Source organism: Phodopus roborovskii, unplaced genomic scaffold, assembly GCF_943737965.1.
Source record: "Phodopus roborovskii unplaced genomic scaffold, PHOROB, whole genome shotgun sequence".
Classification (NCBI taxonomy): domain Eukaryota; kingdom Metazoa; phylum Chordata; class Mammalia; order Rodentia; family Cricetidae; genus Phodopus; species Phodopus roborovskii.
This window is the reverse complement of record NW_026125952.1, coordinates 281,524-307,527: the sequence shown is the minus strand read 5'-3', so window position 1 is coordinate 307,527 and position 26,004 is coordinate 281,524. Positions and strand designations below refer to the sequence as shown.

Genomic DNA, 26,004 nt, shown 5'->3' with positions numbered 1-26,004 from the left:
TGAAACATGAAAGCCATATTCCCATTAAAATTATTTTGTTTTTCCATACTTTTAAAGCATCGTTTTCTTGAACATAGGACAACTGCGTAAATTTTGTTTCAATCATATCAATTATGATCTATAAAATCATAAAAAGTAAGAGATCCAGAAAAATTTTCTTCATGATATAGCCATCAGTAAGGTACTCCAGTAAATAATCCTTCACATATATCCTTTGCACAACCCAATGAAACGCCTTGTTTAGAAGAAAGAGGAGCCAGGAATGGAAATATGGGGAAGGATGAACATAAAAGAGAAGGAGTAGTTGAGAAAAGGAAGGGGACCAGTGAGAATGGGAAAGGGATAGGAGTAGGCAATGGAGGTAAATATGACAAAAATAATTGCACACACATGTATGATGGCACATCCTTTAATCCTAGTACTTGGCATACAAAGGCATGTGCATCTGTGTTACTTGGAGGCCAGCCTGAACTACTAATAAGCTACAGGCTACTTAGTGAAACCCTGTCTCAAAATACTACATTAAATGCATGTATGAAAATATCATGATAAAACCTGTAACTAGGAATAATTAATATATTCTAAAGTTAAAATATAATAATACTAGGAAAGCCAATTGTGATGTGAGTGATCACACTTCTTTTTTTAAAAATCCATTAAGATATTATTCAAAGAAAAGCTGTAATCTGGTCACAGCACTTGGAAGACATAGGTTGCAGTATCTTGATATTAAGACCAGCCTGCCCCACACAACAAGTCTGAGGACAGTCTGCACTAAAAAGTAGAAGTGAGGAATAGAGGTGCACAGGACACAGAGTGCTTGCCTAGCATGCACAAGGCTGTAGCATCAATCTTTGTGATTTAAAAAAGGTACCATTCAGATTCCACATAATGCATTTCTTTAAATGTACCATCTAATAATCCTCAGTATAAGAAGGTTATCTAACAGTCACCTCAACAAGTTTATATATTTTTTCCTATAGCAAAGACCCCTTGGAGCTCACAGATCCCTGTGGTAAATCTGGGAAACCAGCATTGGACCAAACCAAGTCTCATGAATGTGGGAGTCAGTTAGGAGGCCTGGGCAGTCAATGGGACAGTGGAACCAGTATTTATCCCTAGTGCACAAAAGGACTTTGGAAGTCCATTCCCCATGGAGAGCTACTCTCTTGGCCTAGATACACAGGGAAGGCCCTAGGTCTTCCCCCAAATGATGTGACAGACTTTGATGATCACTCATGGAAGGCCTCCTCATCACTGGGTAGTGAATGGGGATGGGATGGGGGTGGTCAGTGGCGGGCATGGAAGGATGAGATGGAGAGGGAACTGGGATTGATATGTAAAATAAGATTGGTTCTAATTTAAATAAAAATGTATATACAAAAAAAGAAAAGACCCAATGAACATCAATACTCTTCATTCCCATTCCCATAAATTCCCTGTTTGCCATCCTATGCATCTGCCATTATTATCTCTCTGGCAGTTTTTCCTTCTTGTGAGATTTCACATGTATGGAAACAGAATCTTCTGTTTACAAGTTCATCATGATCATTTCAATTTCTTTTTCCTCCCAAATACTCATCTCTTTCTTTCTAATTATACAGCCTTGCTTGACCTGGAACTCACTGTGTAGACCAGGCTGGAATCAAACAGAGATCTGCCTGCCTCTGTGGTGCTTAATGAAATAAAGTGCATCTAATGGTGAGATCTAAAATAATGTTACCACAAATTTAAACTAATTAAATCACCAAAGAAACAAAAAATAAATAAATCTAAAAATCATTGTAACGTTCAAGTTCATTCAAAAATCAAATATAATGTCCAAACTCATGCAGGTTTGAAGCTGCCTACAATCAATTCTTATAACCAAAGAGCATAATAACACACTTGAGAAATGGAAGCACAACATAGCATTCATTATTTTAGTAAACTCAAGTTCATTATTTAGTTAAGTTCTATATAATGTGCATAAGCACAAGTTTTTGATTTTGTTCTTTGTTGGATAGAAACCTATTTGTGGAGTCATTGTCAATATATTTACTTATTTTTTGGTGTATAGTGAACATCCACTGTATACTCATGTTCCTCATAATAAAATGTATAATGGAAATTCAGTGTACTAAAATTCCAAATTTTTTATATTTAAATTTTTAATTGATACATTAAAGTGAATTGGCAACAGAAACAAAAAAGCAGGCACTATTGGATTAGAAAGATAATAGTCTGAATATTTCACAGCATTGAAATTGTGTGTCATACATACAAAGCATGAATTACACACTTTTGCCTGCTTTGGCTAGTCAACATCTTATATAAAGAGGCTAAATTTTTGCACACATCAGCTGGCTGATCCACACCTGTCTTTACTTGCCTTACCTGGTAGCTGTTAAGGACACATTTTCTGTTCTTCCTGGGCATTCATAAATTACTTCTCAACCCAAAACAGTTCATGTGCAAAGATCTATCTGACAGCAACCAAGGCAATTTTTTTTTCTTTTTTTTCTCTTTGCTGAAGAATGGGAAAAAACACCATCCAGTTAGCAATGACCGAGAAATTCATATCCCAAGTGGATACTGGAATTGTTCAGTTATATAAGTCATACACAGTTGCATGGAATCCAGGGAGCAATGTTGGTGGCTTGAATAAAGCACTACAAGTCAATATGTGGACATTTCAACACCAGAAGCCTACACAAAAGTAGTAGAGAATATATTGGCAAAACATAATAGCTATATACTTGTTTTCATGTGTATCATGAAGGGTAAATACTTATTTTTGGTTTTTAAAGACAGGGCTTCTCTATGGTTTTGGAGCCTGTCCTGAAACTAGCTCTTGTAGACCAGGCTGGTCTTAAACTCACAGAGATCCACCTGCCTCTGTCTCCTGAGTGCTGGGACTAAAGGCATGCACCACCACTGCCCAGCAAGGATGAATATTTGTATTAAAAATGTTTTAACAGATAATACTTTCTTATAATAAGTAAAAAGTATTACTAGAATGCTTATTTCTTTTATTTTTCCCTTTTCTCCCCAAGAAGTCGTTTCTTGAGCCCATTTCTTATACTTATTCGTACTGCCATATTATATCAAACATCAGATTATGTTGTAATTTGTAATATATAAGCACTCCTATTTCTACCAAATTAAGATGTTCTTAAGAATAGCATTCAAACAGGAGCAAACACCCATACATAAACACTGAGTTGAACTAGAACCCAGATGCAGATGGAGAGGATAAGACCAGGCAGCAGAAACACATAGAGACAGCTGACCTGAACAAGGAGGAGCTAACGGGCCACCAGACTGATTGCTGGGAAGCCAGCATGGGACTGACTCAGGCCCCCCTAAATATGGGTCTCAGCAGTCTAACGGACCTCAGACAGTGGAGCCAGGATGTATCCCTGGTGCACAAAAGAACCTTGCTAACACATCCCCCATGAAGGGATAACTGCCTTAACCTAGAGACAGGAGAGAAGCCCTAGTCCCTACTTCACATGACCTGTCAGATCTACATGACCCCAACTGGATGGCATTCCTCTACATATGGAATTGTGGTGGGGGGATGGGAGGGGAGGGTGGATAGGGTGCATGTGAGAGGGCAGAGAGGGTAAAAGGGAGGGAGGGAGGAAAAGGGAACTGGGATGGACATGTAAAATAATAAATTAAATAAAAAAAATGCTTTGACTCCAAAATTTAAGTTCAAGGACAAGTTACTGGGGAAAAGGATTTCTATTTTTGTTTCCACAGAAAATGAAAAGATGTGGATTCCTTCCAGACTAATGTGGTTTGATCACGCCAGACCGCCTGAAACAGAGTACCAGGTGATCCTACATACAAAACAGCGGACAAAGCAGCCTTACAGACTACAGCCAGGATATCTGCATCTTCTTAGAATCCCCCATGACAGCGCCCCTTACCAGCAGGAAGTAGTTTGGAAAGAACAAGGCCCAAATTCCCAAATATTGTCTATAAATGTTTGTTTTCATTTAAATGGACTTGGTTATATAAAAATAAATTAAAAAAAGAAAAAAAAAGAATAGGATTCAAATTTCATAGTATTGTTTTAGGTTGTAGCTTTAACAATACTACTAATAAAATAATCCTGGTAATGAGAAAAAAAGGAATCAGAGTCATGTCTTAATATTCTCAGTGCTTAATAAAGTTGTTAGGCCTTGACAAGTGTTCAGCAAATATTTGTGGAATGAATATACATCCATTATAACAGTGGTCAGGATGGTTCCATTCTACAAGCATTGATCTTTAACTATTTCTCACTGGAGGCAAGATGGTACTATATCCCAGGGAAAACTAAAATTTTAAACTGCCAAATAGTAAGTCAAACATAATTAATTAAATCTCAAATTTATTCCATCAGAAAAATTTTATAGGCTGAATTTTATTATAACAATAGATTTCTGATACAATATCCAAAAAGCAGAACTTCTAGACAGACAAAAAACAACAGCAAATATGAAAAGGACTGCAATGTAGTAGGAAGAATTGAGGCTCTGGAGTCAAACTGATCTTAGCTTGAATTCTATTTTCTTCTGTTACTAACTGAATCATTTGTTAAGAGAGTCAGAAATAGCTCATATAAATTATAATAGTAACTAACCCATAGTGGTCCCTTATATTGAAGCCATTATTATTTTAATATTAATAAAACTAGGAAGTACATTCCTAATAATCTTCTAGTAGTAACTCTGGGACCTATGACCTGAATTACTAAAGAAGCAGATTTTCTGCTCTTCCTCTGTTCTTACTCACATTCCAATCTTCTTTCATAACAGCACTGTGGTTATTACCTGCCCAACATACACCAAGAAACAGTCTAAGGCACAGCAGTGTGCTCTCTCTTCCTCTCTTTCTCCCTCTCCTTCTTCTCCTCCTAGTCCTTCTCTCTCATTCCTGGTATAGATTTTCCTAATTCAAGGAAATACATCATTTTCTAATTCACACTTTCTTGGTGGCAACCAGATAATTGCTTATAATTAAAAAGCTTTTCATCCAGTTTCTACTGGGTTAGAGTAAATCATAATGCTGTCAAGCCAGGAAAGTACTTAATTAAGCACAAGAGGTGACAATGAGTCTGTGTACTTTGTTGGGGGGAAAAAAACATAGACCAAAAGTTGAAGTAGGAGACCCAGTTTCAAATCTTAACTTTGAAAATAACTCAAGTGAAAAATCTCAAGTGACTTCATCACTATGGATGTCTGCTTCCTACATGTAGATGACAAATTCTAAGCTGATACACTAATTTACATTTTGGAAAATTAAAACAATGCTATATTACTCCACTAACCCAAATCAGGTGTCTAGAAAACTGAACAAAATGACTGGTACTACCCAGGTTATGTCAAAGCACATCTGTAATTCCAGAACTTGGGGCTGAGGCAGGAGGACCAGGAGTTAGAGGCCAGCACATGACAATCAGAAAGGAATTAAGGAAGGATGGACAGTCCTCTACACAAACGAAGAAACTCCATCATTTCTGAAGGAAAATATGATTTGGGAATTATTTGAGAAGTAAATACAACGCAAAAATCCTAAAGAAAAAGTGGTAAGATTATGTAAAACCAAAGCTCAAGAGACCACATGATTGTACTCATATGTGGAAAATAAAAAAAGTTTATCTCTGATTTGTGGATTGAATTACAATGCCCTCCCCTCATGCCCATATATTTGAATGTTTGGTCCCAGCTGGTGGAAGAGTTTAGGAAGTATTAGAGGTATGACCTTGTTGGAGGAGGTGTGTCACTGGGGGTTATCTTTGAGGTTTGAAAAGCCCATGCCATTCCTAGTTAGCTCTCTCTGCCACAAGCTTATGAATCAAGACTCAAGACAGAAGCTTACAGGTAAGGCTTCAGTGTCATGCCTATCTACCTGCTGCCTCACTCTCCACCATGATGGTCATGGACTCTATTATCCTCTGTGACTGTGAGCCCCAAATTAAATGCTTTCTTTTGTTAATGTGTTGAAATAAGTTTATTTGTAAAAGAAGCAATAGAAGGCATGATGAACTCTCCAAAGAGACAAGGAACATACATGTTACATACAAATTTTCGACACGATCCACAAGTAGATTACACCCAGCCCAGATTGTACAACTCAAAAGTCTAAACTTTTTGATAACCAATCAGTTTTTTTTTAATTAGGTTAAATGCTTTCTTTTGAAGATGCTTTTGTCATGGCAATGGAAAAATAACAAAAATATTCTCACAGAAGTAGAAAGTAGAATAGTGAATAGCAGTTCTTGGGAGAAGAGGGGCTAAGAAGGTCTAGAGCAGTGGTTCTCAATCTTCCTAATGCTGCAACCCTTTAATACAGTTCCTTATGTGTTGTGATCCCCAACCATAAAAGTATTTCTTTGCTAATTCATAACTGTAATTCTGCTACTGTTATGAGTCATAAAGTAAATGTCTGGTATGTTACCCCCAAAGGGGTTACAACCCACACATTGAGAACTGCTGTTCTAGAGAGAAATTTGATAATGGTTACCAAGCCATACTTAGGAGTAATTCGTGCTACTCTTTAAAAGCATAGTAGGGTAACTATAGCTTACAGTATCTTGCCTTTATATGCTCTAAAACCCAAAAAGAAAGAATTTGAAGTTTTCTAATAAAATATACACAAACATATTTGAAGATGTAAAGATAGTAACTAATCTGATTTGATCATTACACATTGTAATTTTGTTTTGAATTATCATGCTGAACCCCATAAATACTTAACAATAATTGTGTAAGAATTAAAAATATGAAATACATCAAATATGAAAGAAAAAAGTACAAGAGAAGAATAGAGACTATGTAACGAATATTTTCAAACCACCCTCAAAAAATAAATACAAATGGCCACTAAACATAATAAAAAGATGTTAAATTTCACACAATGACATGTAAATCAAAAGGAGAGGCTCACCTCTCCAAGTTACATAACAGAACACTTTGAAATACATTAAATGCTGGTCATGGTAAGAGAAGTGGATCCACTCTTAGACTGGTGACAGTATCCCAAGGCCATACTCATCCTTTGTCTTAACAAAGGTCATTCTTTCGGTCTGGCTCATTTCCTTTCTTCTCCTCGGAATTGCTTTGTTTGTTACACAAGTTTTAACAACTTGTGTGAGCAACTGCTTGAGAGGAACAGATGGGAAGACTTAGAGAAGTTCTCAAAATGGAAACAAAGGGAAAGTCATAATTTAAGGACAGTCTCCTGTCATGTTACAGATGAGATGGGAAAACATAAGAATATATCTTTTGTGGGCAAAAGTTAGCTTAAACTCACAAAACAGCTTTAAGAGTTAAATAATCACTCATATTTTTCATAAAGCAACACATTTAAAAACTAAATACATTTCATCATTGTAAAGTCTCCATTATGGGCCTTAACCTGGAGAAATTAAGTCCCTGAAGGCACTTCATTGAACTGGAAGATAATGCAAAAAGGACCAAGGGAATAATTAGATTTCCCCTTTAATCAGAAGCAGAAACCTATCAGCATTATGAAGTATATTAAACGGCATATAATGCAACAAGTAGAATATTTGATGAATATTTCTTTAAAAGATTGTCTTATTACCACTTAGACAATTTGACCCTAAAAACAAATACTTGAAATAATGAAAGCACATAATTCTAGATTGATAGTGTTGTCATTACAATATGTGGGAATTAAGCATAACTATTTGCTTGGACAGTTATTCACTTCAATGTAAAATATAATTTCTTAGCTTTTAAGTAACTGAGAAAAGGGAACATGTTTTGTTTTTAACAAAGGAAGCAAATGTAAACCAGCTTTTAAAAACAGGCTAAAGCAAACAAACAGGGAGATGCCTCAGAGGGTAAAAATCACTTTGCTGAGCAAGCCTGATGACCTAAGTTCAATCTCCAGAATCTGTAGTGGAAGGAGACAACAACACCTGACCTTTGAGTTGACCTATAACCTTCTCATAATCATTGTGGTATGTGTCCACAGTCATAGACACATGTACGCACGCACACACACGTACACACACACACACACACACACACACACACACACACACGGCCAGCAGAATGATTTTCAAATAAAAATAAAAATTGCAAATGACCTTTCTCATTGGCCAGAAATTCTGCTGGTAAATGAAAATAAGCTCTACTTTCAAATATTCAAATAGGAACTCACAAGCTTATTTCAGTTGCTGTTTTCTTACTCTTTCTTTCTTTCTTTTTCTGTAAGTAGCCTGCATTGATGAGGTTTCTAAGGAGCCAGAAGTCTGAAACATTAAATCACTTTAAAACATATAACCTCAAAATATAATTTCTTTAGAGACAGCCTTACTTCAGTGACCCATAATTGTTATAGTTGCAACATGTAAATTTTTATTGTTTGTGTGTATATGAGACTCTGTGTGTGTGTGAGTGTGTGTGTGTGTGTGTGTGCATGTATACATGCATGCACACACGGGTGCACATTCTATGAATGTATGTATGGATATCTTCATTAATCTCTATGTAATTTACTTCCTTTTAGGGGAGAAAAGGGTTTGTTTCCATCAACAGGTTATAGTCCATCATTGAGAGAAGAGAAGGAACTCAGGCCCCCACTGTAGAAGGAGAAACTATGGAGCGATGCTGCTTGCTGACTCACAGATATATGTTGAACTAGCTTTCTTACAACCTGGGACCAACTGCCCAGGGAATGCAGACGTTACTTTTTGAGACAGGTTGTCTGGCTGAATCTGGAGCCTCAGTTCAGCTATGGTAGCTGACCAATGAGTTTCAAGGATCTGTCTACCGCTCCCAACCGCCGTCTTGAGTTTTGTGATTACAGGTGAGTATGAATGTGCCTGGAATTTACCTGGGTACTAGGGAACTGACCTCAAGCCCCCATGCTTTCAAAGCAGCCTCTTAATACTAAATGAGGCATGTTTGTTTTCCACATATTTCTCTTAGGAGGTAAATTTATTCAGTGATTATTTTCTGACAGATAGCAATTTCCCTTTTGCTGCACGTCCCTTTGAGTGAAATCTCTGGAGTACTTGTTTATATGTTATGAATATATATTAGGTTTTTGAGAATTTCATACAATTAAATCATTATATTCACCCTCCTTCACATAACTCTTCCCAGATCCACCGTTTTCCTTTCCTTCTCAACCTTGTGTCCCTTTCCCCCATCAAGGCCAATTTGTACTGCCAAAATAGTCTTGCAGGTGTGGCCTTCCACTGGGACACAGGCAACTTATCAAAGTAATGCACCATATTATAAATAGCAGAAATTTCCTTAAAAATCCAACAAAACTCCACTTGAGTTATATGATAACATCGGTGATTATCTTGATACATTAAATACTTTTGAAATCCTAGTTTTACCTTTATTCTATCCCACTTTAAGTATATATAAACTGAAAAAAGTCCCTGCAAATGTTGGCTCTTGTGTTTTTAATAATTTACAACAAAATAAAACAATATATAAGGTTACATTTGATTTAATAAAAAATTATCTAAGTCAGTAGCTGTATTGCTAGAAATGAGGGGAAATCATACGATACAAAGTTAGAAAATCCATTATTATGAATGTCTTCTTAAAGCAGCATTTAACTTCAGCCTCTAGTTAAAATGATATCAGGTTACTTGATTGAATATTTGTTCCTAGAGAAGACATTGATTTCACACACACAATCTATTCTACGGGCTACTGTTCTCTCAGTGGAGAGAGATTGTTTCTAATCAGGTCTCATTGGTGTCTGAGGTTCTGAGAAATAGATCCTTCCTTGAAAATAAACTCTACTTTCAAATATTCAAAAGGAAGCCAAGGGCATGTGTCAGTTAGTTGCTGCTTTCTTTCTTTTATAAGAATAATCTGCATTGATGAGGTTTCTAAGAAATCAGAGGAAGCCCAAAGCATTAAATCACATTAAAACAGATAACGCCAAAATACATATTTAAAGACAGCCTTATTTCAGTGACCTATAATAATTACACAGTTTATAGAAGTACTTCAATAAACATCTTAGTATTTTATAAACTGTGCATAAGAGTCTTAAAAATAAGACAGAAAGTAACACGTTTCAAAATTAAGATTTACAACATCGTGTATTTTATGCAAGAAAACACAGATACTACCTATACTAAAATGAACACAAAGCTTAATAGGAAAATTCAGTATCTTTGCCAGAAAATTGCTAAGAGATGAAATTTTAGGTGTTCTTCCCACAGAAAAGGGCAACTATCCTGTTGATAGATGTGTTAATTTGTTTGACTTTAATAATCCTTTTAGTGTGTATGCATCTAGACATCATGCTTTACACTTTAAGTAAATACAATTAATTTTAAAAAATTAAACAGTGGCATATTTAATCGATTAGTAGATGAATTTGAGGAACATAGAAGATTTTATAGCTGAATTAAGAAAATTCAAAACTCATTCCAAATAAAGGAAAGCACCTACTACAAGTTGGAAATCATTGAGTGACTTCTGGCCAATGAGAAGGGGCATTTGCAATTTTACTTGAAAACCATTTTGCTGGTAAACAACAGAGGAAAATATGAGAAGGTTCCTGGAAATTTTAGAGGCTAAAACTTTTATTCACTGATATTATCAGAGAGAGAAAAAACATAAAATCACCACATTTTCTGCTGTTTTTTAATAGTTGAAAACTGAAAAGAGGATTTAATTTCAGGGTTATAGATGAATACGGGATCCAGTGAATAAACATGTATGAAGTGGGCAGAGGTGCTTCTTGCTTATTGAACTGACTGAGATTTAGCACAAATTGTGTTTATTTAACATGCCTTGTAATTCACTAACATTTCTGTTGAAGTTGTATAACTGCTACCATCAAAACTACAAATAAAATCTTCAAAACAAAAACAGGAAAAAACAAAAAACAAAGCTCTGCCTCACCCCTCTGATGGATGACCTCATGCAAGTCATTTAAGCTGTCTGTGCTTATATTTACTGATCTTCTTTACCGCAGTGTTGAACTAGAAAATCTCTAGGCTCTTCTAAGGTTTAACATATGAAAGTCTAAAATGCTGCTTATTTAAATACTAGAAGCATATGTATCACCATTTTCTTTCCTTTTTTTCTACCACTAGAAGTACACCTTCAAAAGACATTGTATTGGGGGTCACTCAGAATACAGTGTTTTATTAGTCTTGAACCTGGAGAAAGGAAACTCTAGGTTCTCATGAGTATGGTATTTCAAGATTCAGTCTCATGAAAGAGCTACCAGTACCTAACTAAATTCAAAAACAAGTGCTTTAATGTACTGGATTCATTTTAGGCTTAATGTTTATTTTACCACAAAACACCAACCAATATATTCAAAACATAATTTTGGTAGAATAGTATTTACTTTATTATGTGCTAACAATTTAAGCATTTTTCAAATGTTTTTCACTTTAGCATATAGCAGGAATGATTAATGGTAGCCAATTATCACCAAAGTTAGTGGTATTTGAACATGGAAAAGAAAATATTTATTACCAATCTGTACCTTTGTGATTCCCTCACATGTAAAACAGTGCATTGAGAATACTTTTTTAGTTTTTAATTTAAATTTTACATACCAATCCTAGTTCCAGCTCTCTCCCATCCTCCCACTCGCTCCACAGTCTCCCAATCCCAACTCTTCATTCACTCCTCAAAGAGGGTGAGGCCTCCCATGGTAGATCATCAAAGTCTGTCACATCATTAAGGGAAGGACTGAGGCTCTCTCCCCTGGATCTAGGCTGAGAGAGTAACCCTCTATAAGGAATGGGCTTGAAAAAGTTCATGCCCTAGGGATTGTAGTGATATACATTATGTTATATCATATCATATCATATATATTATATAACTACAAGGAATAAATACTGGTATTACTTCCAGGGACCCCATAGACTGCCCAAGCCCCCAACTTACACCCATGTTCAGAGGGGCTAGTTCAGTCTTATACAGGTCTCCCATTTGTTCAGATCAGCTGTTTCTGGGGGTTTCCCCAACATGGTCTTGACCCCTTTGCTCATCACCCTCATCTCTACAATTGGATTCCAGGAATTCAACAGATTGCTTAGCTGTGAATCTCTGCTTCTGCTTCCATCAACTACTGGACCAAGGTTCTATGATGGTATTTAAGGTAGTCATCTCTAGAAGAAACTATCCTGAGTGAGGTAACCCAGATACAGAAAGAAAAGCATGGTATGTACTCATTTATAAGTGGATATTAGACATAGAGTAAAGGATTACCAGCCTACAATACAAAATCCCAGAGAAGCTAGGAAAAAAGGAGGACCCTAAGAGAGACATAAATGGACCTCGGAGAAGGGGAAAAGGCCAAGATCTCCTGAGTACATTGGGAGCATGGGAAAAAAGGGAGAGAACATTTTTACTATGCATATATATATATATATTAATATGCAGAACATCTGTAGATCTTTTTGTCCTCTTTAACTCCCCATCATCCCTTTTTTCATAAGCACATAATGTTAATATTTTATATTCTCTATGGCAAACATTTTTAATGTTGATATATTTAATCTATAAATTTTATATCTTCCTATGCCATTTCCCACTGGTTACTGAATGGACATGCTACAGTTACTCTAAATTGTGACAGTCATAGTAGGCATACTTAAATAGCCAAGGGAAATTATCCTGTGGATAATTGCCAGGCAATCAGTATTCATAGCTTTTAATAAAAAAGAGAAACAAGCTAGTGTAATTTTAAAAATAAGTGATCCATTAAAAGTCTCACATTGACCATTACATAAAGATAAAATTCTGACTCTGTAATAATTTATCAGTTTTAGAAAATAATTTTAAATACAGTAAATTTTGTAGCAGATCCCTGGCATCTGATATGCTTAAAAATATAGGCAAGAAAGAAAACCATATATATATGTGTGTGTGTGTGTGTGTGTGTGTGTGTGTGAGAGAGAGAGAGAGAGAGAGAGAGAGAGAGAGAGAGAGAGGACTGGAGGGGTAGCATAGTGGTAGAGTACTTGCCTTAAGTGAATGAGGCCCATCTCCAATGTCACAAGTTTGAGTCAATTTCTAATCAAAATTGTGCATGGCCAGGTGTGTTTGTTGCATGCCAACACTTGGGAGGCAGAAGCAGATGGATGTCTGTGAGTTCCAAACCAGTTTCACGGTAAGTGAAGTTTTCAGGTCAGTCAGTCTACGTAGTGAGACTCTATGTCACCAAAAAAAAAAAAAAAAAAAAAAAAAAAAAAAAGAAGAAGAAGAAAAGCACAGAAGCTGGAGAGCTGGCTCAGAGGTTGAGTGTAATGGCTGTTCTTCCAGAGGACCCAGATTCAATTCCCAGCACCCACATGGCAGCTAATAACTGACCATATGTAACTGTAGTTCACACCAATGCACATAAAATAAAGTTAAATAATTTATAAAAAGCAGGTTTGCTTATACAACATGGTGGTTCAATCTAAATTATATAGTATAGGCAAGATGGAAGGAAGGCTTTGGTAGGCTGAAATGATTAGCAAACACTTTGGTAAAAAGGTCATGCTGGGTGACACTGCACACTCTGGTATATTTCAGAAGTGACACTGTAAGACATGGTGCTTCAGACTCAGGTAGAAATGACACAAAGGCCAAGAGCTTAAGTTGGCTGGTACAAAGGACACCCACCTTGTTTACTACTAAAAAGAATGATGGGGGTGGGGTGAAGAGTTAGACAAATGTTCCAGGCTTAGGCAACCTGAAAGAGTAAATCACAGTTTGAACAGGTTGGGCTCCAAGGAGGAAAGACTGAGCAAAGCAGAAAACAGCTGACAAACCTGCGAGGGAGGGGCCAGAGCTCACTTAGTGATAGCACATTTCACCTTGCTTCCAATTCCAGACTCACCTCCCTGGGCTCCTCTTGAACATTTGTTTCAATTTAATGGGACTGGGCAGTCTGTTCTCTCAACAAGTACAAACTTTGTCTGCCTCTGTGTTTGTTACAGTGTAACAATCTCCACAAGGGTTCAGAGTCAGATACCACTTTTTCAACAAAAGCCTTCTTCAAATACCTCAGTTTTAAAAAGAGCCTCCCTACCCCCGCCTTCGCCCCACTGTATTATTAAATATAAACTTTACCATCCATATAATACATACAAGTTGATTTGCAGATATGTATGCATCTGTTTTTCTCAATCCTACAGAGCTATAAAAATCCTTAAGGGCAGAAACTGTGTATTGTAACTTTGCATGCCACAGGGGTTTGCATTTTTATAAGCTAGTCTACAAAAACAAAAATCTTACCTACAAAATAATGGTAAATAAGAATTTGTTGAATGAATGCATTCCAGTGCTAACACGTTTTCATTCTCTTCATTTTTCCCTTATCCTTATGAGACAATTCTTATATTGAAACCAATTTTCTCTCAGAAAATTAAATTACTGAAACATACCTAGGTTCTTCCAACAATATTTTCACCATAAAGGTAACTAAAAAAACACATCTAGAGCCTGATCAGATGACACATAACTACAGGTAAAGGAAGCAAATTTAAATGTGCCTTTTTGATTTGTGTACTTGAATAAGAATGCAATGTGAAGTTAGGGGCATAGGTCCAACAGGTCTTAGTGTAAGTGGTTTGTTTTAACTCCACATGAAAGGGAAGAAGAAGCAAAACAAAATGAAAGGCTCTGCCAGGGTGCAGTTTAGATTGAACAGATAATATGGCATTGTGTCGATCATAAAACAGTCATGTTTGTTTGGGGGTTATTTTGTTTGCTTTGTTTGTTTGAGGCAGAATGTGTGATTAGCCTGCTTGTATGTCTGTGTGAGGGTGTCAGACCTTGGAGTTACAGACAGTTGTGAGCTGCCATTTAGGTGCTGGGAATTGAACCTAGGTCCTTTGGAAGAACAGCCAGTGTTCATAACTGCTAGAGCCATCTCTCCAGCTCCAGTCTGTGTTTTCTTTAAGCTCCATGAACATAAATGGAATTGTATGTCTCTCTAGGTAATAAATAGACAGGGTTTTACTAGGTAGCTCTGACTTGCTTGATATGTAGATCAGGCTGGCCTTGATCTCACACAGATCAGCCTACCTCTGCCTCCCAAGTGCTGGGATTAAAGACTTGCACCACCAGGCCAGGGTCTAAATTCTTAAGTAACTGTTTAAAAGGTTAATTTTCTTTCTTTCTTTCTTTCTTTCTTTCTTTCTTTCTTTCTTTCTATTAGCCTTTCAGTTTGAAAGGCTGTTGTTGAAGCACATTTAAATACAAATAGCTCTTTCAACAAGGGAGGGGAACCACTACTCAAAAGAGGCTGCAAGGGACCTGCGTGCTTACTTCCAGGAACAATTAGCAGCCCTCAGCACTCTGTTTTAACCAGAAATATTTCTGGGTATTTTATTCTTTCCTTTCTCCAATCGTTTAGGTCTCAAACTCTGACACCCAGAAGACAAATGGGAGATTCTCAAAACAGAAAGCGGCTACTTAAACACTGCCTGATACTAGAATAGGTTTAGGGAGCATTTCTAGAAGCAAAATAAAATAAAATAAAAATAAGGAGAAACCTGAAGTTTCAGTAATGAAGATGTGGAATGGTTTGGTTTTGTTTTACATATAATTTTAAAAATCACCTTTGAACTACGAAGCCATTAAAGCTAATGATTTTCCTCTGGGTAGAAATATGCTATTACTGACTTCCCGCGTGGCCCCATTCAATTCTTGGTGGACTCCCTCCAGTCCGGGTAATGGCTCTTTTAGAAGGTAGGCGGCCTGCAGAAGAGTCCTGCTCGTCCAGGTCCCAGATTTATTGCTACTCTCCACCTGCGGGAGGCGCGCGGTTCTGGCACCCTTCTCCCTTCTAAAGCCAGGACCACAGTTCAGCTTTGGCGGGAAGTTTTCCCGACCAGAAGCGTTCCCACCCGTCTTCCGATCTCTAAATGGGTGCTCCTGTCACTTCAACTTCACCCTCTTGCCAACTGGGAAAGACCAGAGCTCTAGCTCAATTCAGTCTCAAGAGGGCCCACCACCCCGCGAGAAGGAAGGGGGGTTGGAGATCGTGGAAAAAAACCAACTGTTTGAGCTTTCGCCTGTCGTTATAACATAAACGGGTGAAAAGGCAAGAAAACTGGATTTCCTGCTAGTCACGCTGGAGCTCTAGGCGTCTGCTAAGCGCTTGGACTCCGGCACCCCAGAGGCAGTTAGAGCCGGCAGCGTACGAGGGCTTCGGGCAAGTTCGCGGGCCACGCCTTCCGAACCTGCCACCTCCCCTCATTGGCCTGACAGCCTGTCACTCCAACCTGGCTCCCACTTCGGCTAACCATTCACGTAGTTTGGTTGCGTCTTGGCGTGTTTAATGTTGCCAATAACGAGAGATTTTTTTTAGGGGGAGGGGGGACTCGAGAACATATCGTGCTGCAATTAGTTCATTGAAAACTCAGTCGCTCGCGGAGCGGTCAGACGGAGACTGCTCTCAGCATTTCCCCCTCCTGCCTAAGGATCTCCTGCGGAGAGCTGCAACAATGCCCAAAAGAAAGGTAAGTAAAATGAGAAGATAGACGGGAGATTAGCTGCCGAAATACATATTTCCTACGGCAGAGATTTCTATCGTTTTGAAAGAGCATTTTGGCTTCTAGTTTGATTTTTGTGATGTTCTGAATGGAAGGCGAGGAAAAGGTAGCGAGCCGTCTGTGTTTGGTTTCGGAAGGTCTCGTATGCAACTGGTAGTTCACTTTTGGCTTGTTTTGTTTAAGGGAGAGAATCGTTTGAGAGGTGTCTCCATGCTGAATTACAAACAGCCATAGCGCTGTGCTGTCGCTTCCTACCCCACCCCCCTTCCTCCGCTTACCCTATTGGAGAACTCTTCTTCCAACCACACTTCCAGCGCCAGCTTCCTCCTCTACCTACAGCTTTTTCTCCTGGAACCGTCCCCTTTTGGGGAACGAAAGCCCTGGCTTTCTCTTGTTTTGCCTTTGTTCTTTCCGTTTTCTTTTTTCCTTTTTTCCCCCTCTTCCCTCCTCCACTTCTTGTCATGCCAGATGGCTGTGCAATGGTAATCCTGTGCCATTAGGCGGCGCAGACTTCAAACTGTCCTAGAGAAGGGAGAGATTCACCGCTGTAATTAGAAACTTTAGATCTGAGAGATTTGGCACTCTCGGAACTCTCTAGTTAAAGGTGGAAAGGTGATTAGTGAGCCGCGTCCGAGAAACTACAATCAGCGTTGGATGGTGGGGTGGTATGAGATTTGTTCACTTTAAACATTAGGGAGTTCATCTGAGCTACCAAGGGCTACAGGTCTTCTGTAAACCTTCATTTCAAAATTCCTGTCTCCGCGTAGATAGGAAATAAGTTGACGCTCCGAATTTGTTTTTGTTTTTGTTTTTTTCCTCCCGAGTCTCTTACAACTAAAATGGAGTGCTGTTTCATTGCTTTGGTGAAATCGTAAAACACCGAGTTAATGTAAAAGAAGCCTTATAATTGGTTTTATATTCTTGTGAATCCGTCCGCCTTCCGTATTCCTGGAACACAGAAACGAGGCTGAATTCCTCAGTGCTCTAGGCTGTACGAAACGTTGAAATAATAGACTGGTAATTCCCAGGGTAAAGGGCTACTCAGATAGCGAAAGCAATTGTTTCTAATCACCACCCCCTTTCCCGAGGCTCCCGCCGGGCTCTTTTAGACTTGTGCAATGGATCTAGCTTTTTTTTTTTTTTTTTTTTGCTGAGCTGACAGCAACCTTGTAGCAGGTAGTGGCGGGAAGTTTTAAAATCCTCCGCCTGCTTCTCTGAATAAAACGTTGACGTTAGAACAAAGACATTCTTCCTTCAAAGTATGGTGGGGTGGTTGTTTTGTATGCAGAACTTGGGAAGGAAAATAGTCCATAATCACTGGAGCAGGTCAGATAGATACCATTGCATTGCAAACATAAGGCAAGAGAGAGAAACTGCAAGAAGCTCCGCCTTCGTGCGTCCCGCCCCAACCCTTGTTTTGGCTTTAACATTAGTGCAGGTATATTTCAAAATGAAAATGGTTTATTTTTAAGAGACGTTATTTACACATACACGCGCGCGCGCGCACACACACACACACACACACACGTTACACTGACTCTTTATAAACGTGTCTTGAGCATGTACTTGCATCTTGGTGCATGTTTCATATTACTAAAACAGTAGATGTAGAATAGCTGCTAGGAAACAACACGTGGCTGCTGGAGCGGGAACCCAGGAAAAAAGTCACAAGTGGCTAGAGTTGTAATTATAATCCAGCGGCAATATTTTCTGGTCTGTGTATTCATATTGACTACCCTATTTCTCTTTTGTATTTTTCTCCCTCTACTTAGGCTGCAGGTGATGTGAGTCAGGAGGTGAGTGTCTTTAATTTGTGAGTTTCTCTGGGGAAATATGCACCCATTTTAGAAACTAAAGACATATAACTGGGGAACAATAAATGCCGGTGGTTATATTTGTACCAAATGAGTACTAATGTTGGGGATGGCGGTGCTCTCTCAAAAGTACATTAATAAAAATGACTGACTTTTTGGAATTTAGGATTCTACTGTGCTTGTTATGATATCAGATCCAGAGAGCACCTTCTTAGGCTTAAATTCTGTTTTGTCAGTTGGTAAGCAAAAAAGTATATTTTTTACTGATTTAGCTCAGTGAAAAGAAGCTTGTCATAGGATTTTACTCCCTTTACCGTGTTAAAGAGGGACCACATGTGTGACTGATATTTCTTCACCTAATTTATATTCACTTCCTTAGTAGCAATATTTACAGTGTTAAACCAAATATTTCCTCAATAAAAACAACTCTACATTTGTACATCCATAATTCTCATGATTCTTTCCCCCCACTTCCAGCCAAAGAGAAGATCAGCCCGACTGTCTGCTGTAAGTGGCTCTTGTAAATTGCTGCTCATGTTATCATGGAAGGGAGGTTTTAGAATCAGGGAGTACTGCATAATGTTATGTGTAATAGAAGGCTTATTTGGAAGGGTTATGAAAGAAACTTTATGCATTAAAGAAAGGATAGGATGTTTTGTTTTGTGTTTGTTTTTGTCCCTAGTGCTTACTTTAAATCATACTCCTAGATTTTATTGCTAGTGCTCTTTCTTCAAATATGATGTCTTCCTCTTTTCTTATATAATGATGTTTTCTGATGCAGATGCCTGTGCCCTTTACACCAGAGGTGAAACCTAAAAGAACATCAACTCCAAGGGTAAATGTTCAAATTCTAAGGTTGAAGAAAATGTTTGTGTGTGTGTTTAGAAATAAATTGCAAAAGTGTACACAACTGATTCTTTTGTTTTCTTCATAGTTTGCTTAACCAGAAATATAATGTACCATACAGTACATATAATTCTACTAAGTGATGAATATTTGTGGGATTGGTAGCTGTGTCTTAGCACTTTTATTTGGTAGTTACAACACAATATTGTGAAATAAAAAATGTTGGTGGGTGACATGTTAAATGCATATGTCTTTGAGACTTAGTCACTAAAATACCAATATTCCTAGGAAAACAAAGGCCATGAACTGCAGTAACCCAATAGTGCATTATAATAATAACAGCAACTAATATTTGATACATTTCAGGACATGATTTTATGTATGTTGCTTTAAATGGATTCAAATAATTTTATATAGATGTCTGCAATAGAACTAATGACAGGCTGAAAGAGAAATAAAATCAATATTAAGTTAATTCCTAATTGCTTTATTACAATTTTTTCTAACAATTTGTTGAATTACAAAAATCAGAAAAGACTAAAGCTGTAAAAAATATTTGCTGAAAGCAATCCAGTAAACCCTGTTCTTCCATGGCTTCTGTTTCAGCACCTGTCTCCAGGTTCCTGCCCTGACTTTCCCAGATGATAGACTAGAAATAAATCCTTCCTCCACCAAAAAAAATAAATAAATAAAATAAAAAATAAAAAAATCATCATAAGAATATTTGACTAATTTCCGGGCAGGAGAGATACTGTGATCACTAAGGTGGTCTTTTCAGGGTAGACTTACTCATTGTATGCCAGATGTGCTGACCCCTGCCATCTCTCTAAGTAAGGGAAACTTGACTGCATAATTTGTGGCAGTGGGGGGACTGCGTTTGTGCTTCCCCTTGAAAATAAAAGAATCTTTGAGATCATCTAATCTTACCATTTTCTGACTGAAGACACAACAAACTATGACCATTTTTGTAAGACTCTTTTGATGTTTTTCATTTAAAACTTCTTAAAGGCTGTTTAATTATCTTGATCAATCAATTTACATATCGATGCAGCAGTAGCTGTTGAACTGTTCTTCTGCAAGTTGCACGGAGAGAGGGAGGGTGGGAAAAGAAAGGTTAGGAATAAATCCTGATGGGCATTACATAATCATACACTTTAAAATATTTTATATCTCTCAGATCATGGTTTCTCATTTCTTAACAGAATAATAGCTTTATGTATGGTATAGTATATAATTTCTAACACAACCCATTGATATTTTCTCAATGGATTCTTATAACATGTCCCTGTGTGGTGAGTGGTATTATCTTTTTATATATGAAAACACAATCTGAAAGAGATTTATACCTTTCCTCAAGAAAACAGTAGATAAGTGGAAGATCTTGTATTCAAATAGATTTCTCTGGCATTAAATAAATGACCTCCCTACTGTATATACACATAAGCAAAGAACTTTCTTATAGCAAAACAAACAAAAAAGGCTAAGGAACTGTACAGCTTATGTCTAAAGATTAATACAGCTGAATCCTATGACGGTCTCTTATAAATGTGTCTAAATTGATGTTCTCACTAACATGATATTTCTCTTAATTACTACCAATGGAGATTTTATAATTAACACAACCCTGTTGCTAATGATTAGACTAGACAGTAATAAACTGACTTTTGGTAAGAGACATTCAATTTATCAGTCTAATCGGATGCTGGGAATTGGACCTTGGTGGTGCTAGTGAACACTAACTTGCTATTTCTCATTGCACTCAGCATAAAAGCAGATTTATTTTAATTTATATCAGGGTAACAGAATTCACTTTAATGCTGCTTTAGGGGTAACACTGAAAGAGTTATGTGTTAATTTTTTTGTTATCAGATTCATGTATAGTATGCTAAAGCTCTCCCTAAAGTATTTTATCAGCTGTTAATACCACTTTAGTGGTTTAATTAGCATAGCAGCTAAATTGTATGTTTTTATTATTTTTGTGTTTCTGGACAGAAACTGAAGACCACAAATGTTGTAGTGGAAGAAAACAAAGATGTGGGTGCCATAACAATTCCTGAACCCAAGCCCGAAGATGTTAAAGAAGAGGGCAATGTGGAAAATGCTGAAAATGGAGAAGCCAAAATTATTGAGGTATTTTTGAAATATTAGCAGATGTATCATGTGGAAAACTTAACATTTCAAGTGGAAGCAATCTTACTTGCCTATTAGTTTAAAAAAAATAGTAAATGAATAGTGGTTCTGTGGTACAATGGCATCTAAATACAAAGTATGAGCATTGCAGAAGCAGTTGGTTAGCAATGCTATTGCTATAACAGTGCCAGTAAACATGCCTTACTACAGCTATAACTTATTAAATACAGCCCAAACTTCAATTCAGTTTGTCAACACATAGACTATTTGTAACTTCTTTCCCCAGAAAAATCCTCTGTAGGTAGTACAACAAATTATAGAATTTTTTTCCCAGATGAGGTCTTGTATTGCCCAGGATGGACTCAATCTCATTTATATAGTCAAGAATGACCTAGAACTTCTGATCATCCTTACCTCCACCTCCTGAGTGTTATGATTACAAGCCTACACCACCACACACACACACACCTAATTTATGCCAGGCTGGGGCTCCAACTTAGACCTTCATGCATGCACGCAGCTGTGATACATGGCCTGCCATGTATTGTTTTTTTAATAGGTTTTGTTTTATCTATTTAATGTATTCTATACTTTTAGGTATTCTAGTAACATACCTAAAGTGAGATGTCAAATCAAACACACATATATGTAAAACATAAGTAATCACACGAGATTTTCTTGTAATTTTCATTTTTTTAAAGCACAAATTTGCTCTCTATGAGGTTGAAACCAGCATGATCAACAGGAGTGACAGGAGTGAGTTACAGGATAGCCAGAGCCACATAATGAAACACTGTCTCAAAAACATACACACACAAGCATAAATGTAAATTGTGCTTGGCGGCACATGCCTGTTACTCCTTAGGGTTTTATTGCTGTGAAGAGACACCATGACCACATCAACTTGTACTTAATTGGGGCTGGCTTACACTTTCAGAGGTTTAGTCTGTCATCAAGGAACTGTACAGCTTATGCAAAAAGATTAAAACAGCTGCATCCCATGATGGTCTCTTCTAAATTGTGGGAGCATAGCAGCACACAGACTGACACAGACTGACAGGGTACTGGAGTTTTAGCTGAGTGTTCTACATCGAGGCAGTAGTAGTAGAGGTAGTAGCTGAGAGTTTTATGCAGGCAGCAGGAAGATCATGATATTGGGCCTGGGTTGAGCTTCTAAAACATCAAAGCCCACCCCTTTGGTGGCTACTTATCACAAGGCCACACCTACTCCAACAAGGCCAACACCTCCTAATCCTTCTCAAATAGTCCTACTCACTAATGACTAAGCATTCAAATGCATGAACTTTTGGTGGCCATTCTTATTCAAACCACCACACACAGTATATGGTGGGTAGAAGCTGGAGAATCACTGTTTGTTCAAGGCCAGCTTGGGCTATGTAGCAAGACCTCATCTCAAAAGGAAAAACAGCATTATTTTCCCAAGGACTTCTTTATCTCCACATGTTTTACTTACTGAAAATTTGTGACATAGTATAAATAAACATCCTTTGTTATTAGTTTGTTTCATCATATTTGTAGTGAGAATTGTTTATATAGACAAGCTTTACTGAATTTATGGTTTGAGACATCTATTTGTGGTGCTCTGTATCAAGATATTATGGTTGTATATTGTTTAGAATATTTTTCATATATCATGGTTTTTCCTCAGGAAAACTACTTTCTGGCAAAAGAAATTTCATCAAGCTTTTCATAAAACAGATATAATCTGATCTAAACATGTGATAGAAAATAGCTCTAAATTTACAATCTTGTTTTAACTCATTGTCTCTAGGCACCCATTCCTAAAATGGAAACTGAGGAAATAAAGGAACAGATGAATGAAGATGCCGAAGATGGAGGAGAAAAGAAAGAAGCTGTGGCCGCAGAAGGAAAAGATGATGAGCTGGAAGAAAATGTCCAAAATATAGAGAAAGATGAAGATGGGAAAGCAGATAAAGAGAAAGGTGAGGAGGTAAAAGATGAAAATAGGGAAGAAATCCTAGAAGAGAAGACAGATTCAGCAGAAAGTGAGAATGTAAAAGAGGACAAAGATGATGAAGAGAAAGGGGGCGATGAAAAAGAAGATGACAAAGAGCAAGGAGATGGGAAGAAGGAAGAAGAGAAAGCTTACAAGGAAGAGAAAGCTGAACTGGAGGAAGAAGTAAAAGAACAGAAAGAGGAAAAAGAAGAGGAAGCTGGAATATGCGAAGAAGAAGAAAATGAGGAAGATGGAAAGGAAGGCCAGAGTGAGGAAGATGGAAAGGAGAAAGATGTTGGAAAAGACGAAGATAGAAAGGAGGAAGAAGGAAAAGAAAAAGAGGTTGCAGGGGAAGGAAATGATGAAAACAAGGTGGAAGCTGAAAACAAAGATTTCAAACAAGATGGAGAAAAGGAGGAGTCTCTGAGTGTTGTCTAAAACTGCCCTATGTGATGTCTTAATTTGGTAACATGTACCTTCCTGTTGTAATGTTAATAGAGATAAATATTTTTATCAGATATTTTATAAACAGTGCTTTTCTTTAGCATCATTCAATCTTGGACCATCTTCATACAGGTTATTAGTTGCAAAATACCTAACATGACATCTTTATACATTTTGTGATTATAGTAGTGCAAAATATAAAATGTATACTTGCAACTTTGTGAATTTCACTGTGTGTAAGTTATATATTAAACATTTGAGTTTCAATTTTATTCTTATACGTGATAATTTTGCAAAGTAGGAGAAATCCAAAAGAAAGCGTTTGGTACAACTTTGCTGTAGTTCTATCTAGGTTGCTTTTATAAAGAAGGTCAACTATTTTCAGGTAATGTTAAGAATTAGAATTGCCATTACCAAATCTAACTGTATTAGTAGCTTGGAAAGAACATAAAAATCTTAATTTCGTTTTTGAAGAAATTTGAATGTTTATTTCAGGAGGGCAGTTTTGATTATATGTGTATGCACAAAGTTTTGCTGGATTTAACATAATAAAACAGATCCCCAAAGATGATTATGGTTTGTGATATTTTAAAAACTGTAGTTTAGTGGGATATTAAAATTCTTGATTTTTTTTCTCATTGGTGTTCAGGAAAACATTTGAGGGTTTTTTATTGAAATGAATTATTAGCACATAAAACCCAATATTTTAAGCATTTGAAAGTTCTGAGGGAATTTGTTTATGTATACTCACTCATTCATTTTTTTATATCTTAAGGATAATTCAATTCAGTCAAAGCATATTTGGTATTTTCATTAATATTTATTATATTGCTTTTAAATTGTATCAGTTACAAATCTGCCACTAACACTTATTACTGTTTGTGTTACAGTATGATCAGTGATGTCCTTTGATATGTAGAAGTTTTTCTTTATGATCAGTCATCTGACTCTCTTGTAGCTTATGTGCCAAAGCACATTACAAAACTACTATGCTTTTTTGTTTAAGACTTGAGACCTGGACTGGGCGGTGGTGGTACATGCCTTTAATCCCTGAACTTGAGAGGCATAGGCAGGAGGAGGATTTCTGTAAGTTCTACACCAACCTGGTCTACAGTCAGTTCCAGTACAGCTAAGGCTACACAGAGAAGCCCCCTGTCTCACACACAAAAAAAATTCATTGTACATCATTATTAGACAGTGATGGTAAACATACGGCCAGAACACCCCACATAGAAGCTGTAGTCTTAATCCCTTTTGTTCTCCAAGAAAACACTCCCAGTTTTCTCTATAATGGTATCATGGATGATTAGTCAAACTATGATAATAGGTAAGTTTTCATTTGAAACTCTATGCAAAGTAGGCAGCTTCACCTTATAGCATTAAGTGTGTAAAGCATTTACATAACAAGAACAGGGTAAGAACAGGGTACACAATGGTAGACTTGTTGTTTTATACCATTCTACTGAAATAAACTCTCTTCCCCAGGTCTTATTTTGTTTATTGATGTTTTTTCATTGGATCTCATATTCTCAACACCATCAAAATTTTGATATATATATATATATATATATATATATATATATATATATATATATGTTTTCTAAGTCTCAATAGTAGCAAAATTGAAAAGCAGTAGAAGGAGTGATGGCTGTTTCACAGAGAAAGTGTCGTTGAAGGTTAAGGTAAAAATATGGTACAACTCGATAGTAAATGGTCTTATCTAAAGATGTTGAGAAATAACCCAAGTATAAAAGGCATTCTATATGGCTCCCCATAGAGAAAAGTTGTTCATGAAGACCACTTACTGGTTCTTTACTAGTAGAAGGCGTCTTTGTTTAGCTCACTTGCAACACAAGGTTTTGGTAATATACTAATAGAGCATAAAATGTGATTTGGTAACTACATAGTGCCAAACTTTATCTAAAATTTGCAGCATGATGTTAAAATTTTCTCCACCAATAAATACAATGTGGGATACAAAAGTAATACATACGAGAATCAAAGTTTTGCTAGAGGAACAAACAAATTGCAATTACAGTGCCCATGTTCCAGTGGATGGCCACATACCCATGGCCATATGAGCAGCACTAATTAGCACCAGTGGGTCATTTATAAGGAGGACATACATAAAGTTGGGAGGAGGGAGGTATTGTGGCAGGGGTGCTGGGAGGAGTTGGAGGTAGCATGCAGGTGGATATGGTTAAAATACATTTTATACATCCACAAATTGCTCAAAGAATAACAAATATTGTATATGTATATAAAACAATAAAATAAATTTACCTGAATTATCAGGT

General features: G+C 37.0%; 1 protein-coding gene and 1 non-coding gene across 2 annotated transcripts; both read left to right on the top strand.

Annotated features, from left to right (window-relative positions):
* The first annotated feature begins 18,762 nt into the window (after nucleotides 1–18,762).
* LOC127218132 (high mobility group nucleosome-binding domain-containing protein 5) lies at nucleotides 18,763–24,275 on the top strand. Its single transcript, XM_051179142.1, has 4 exons — nucleotides 18,763–18,816; nucleotides 19,091–19,144; nucleotides 21,148–21,285; nucleotides 23,078–24,275. The coding sequence occupies exons 1-4, from the start codon at nucleotides 18,763–18,765 to the stop codon at nucleotides 23,699–23,701; spliced, it is 870 nt and encodes a 289-aa protein (XP_051035099.1). The 3' UTR covers nucleotides 23,702–24,275.
* LOC127218133 (U1 spliceosomal RNA) lies at nucleotides 19,884–20,047 on the top strand. The gene has a single exon (XR_007834151.1). It is a non-coding gene; the product is annotated as a U1 spliceosomal RNA (small nuclear RNA).
* Nucleotides 24,276–26,004: the final 1,729 nt, after the last annotated feature.

Bases quoted from the DNA above. Each gene is read 5' to 3' on its own strand.
- LOC127218132 (XM_051179142.1), top strand. From the start codon at position 18,763: ATGATTCTTTCCCCCCACTTCCAGCCAAAGAGAAGATCAGCCCGACTG. The intron at 19,145-21,147 runs GTAAATGTTCAA...GTTTCTGGACAG, and splicing joins AAAGAACATCAACTCCAAGG to AAACTGAAGACCACAAATGT. The intron at 21,286-23,077 runs GTATTTTTGAAA...CATTGTCTCTAG, and splicing joins GAGAAGCCAAAATTATTGAG to GCACCCATTCCTAAAATGGA.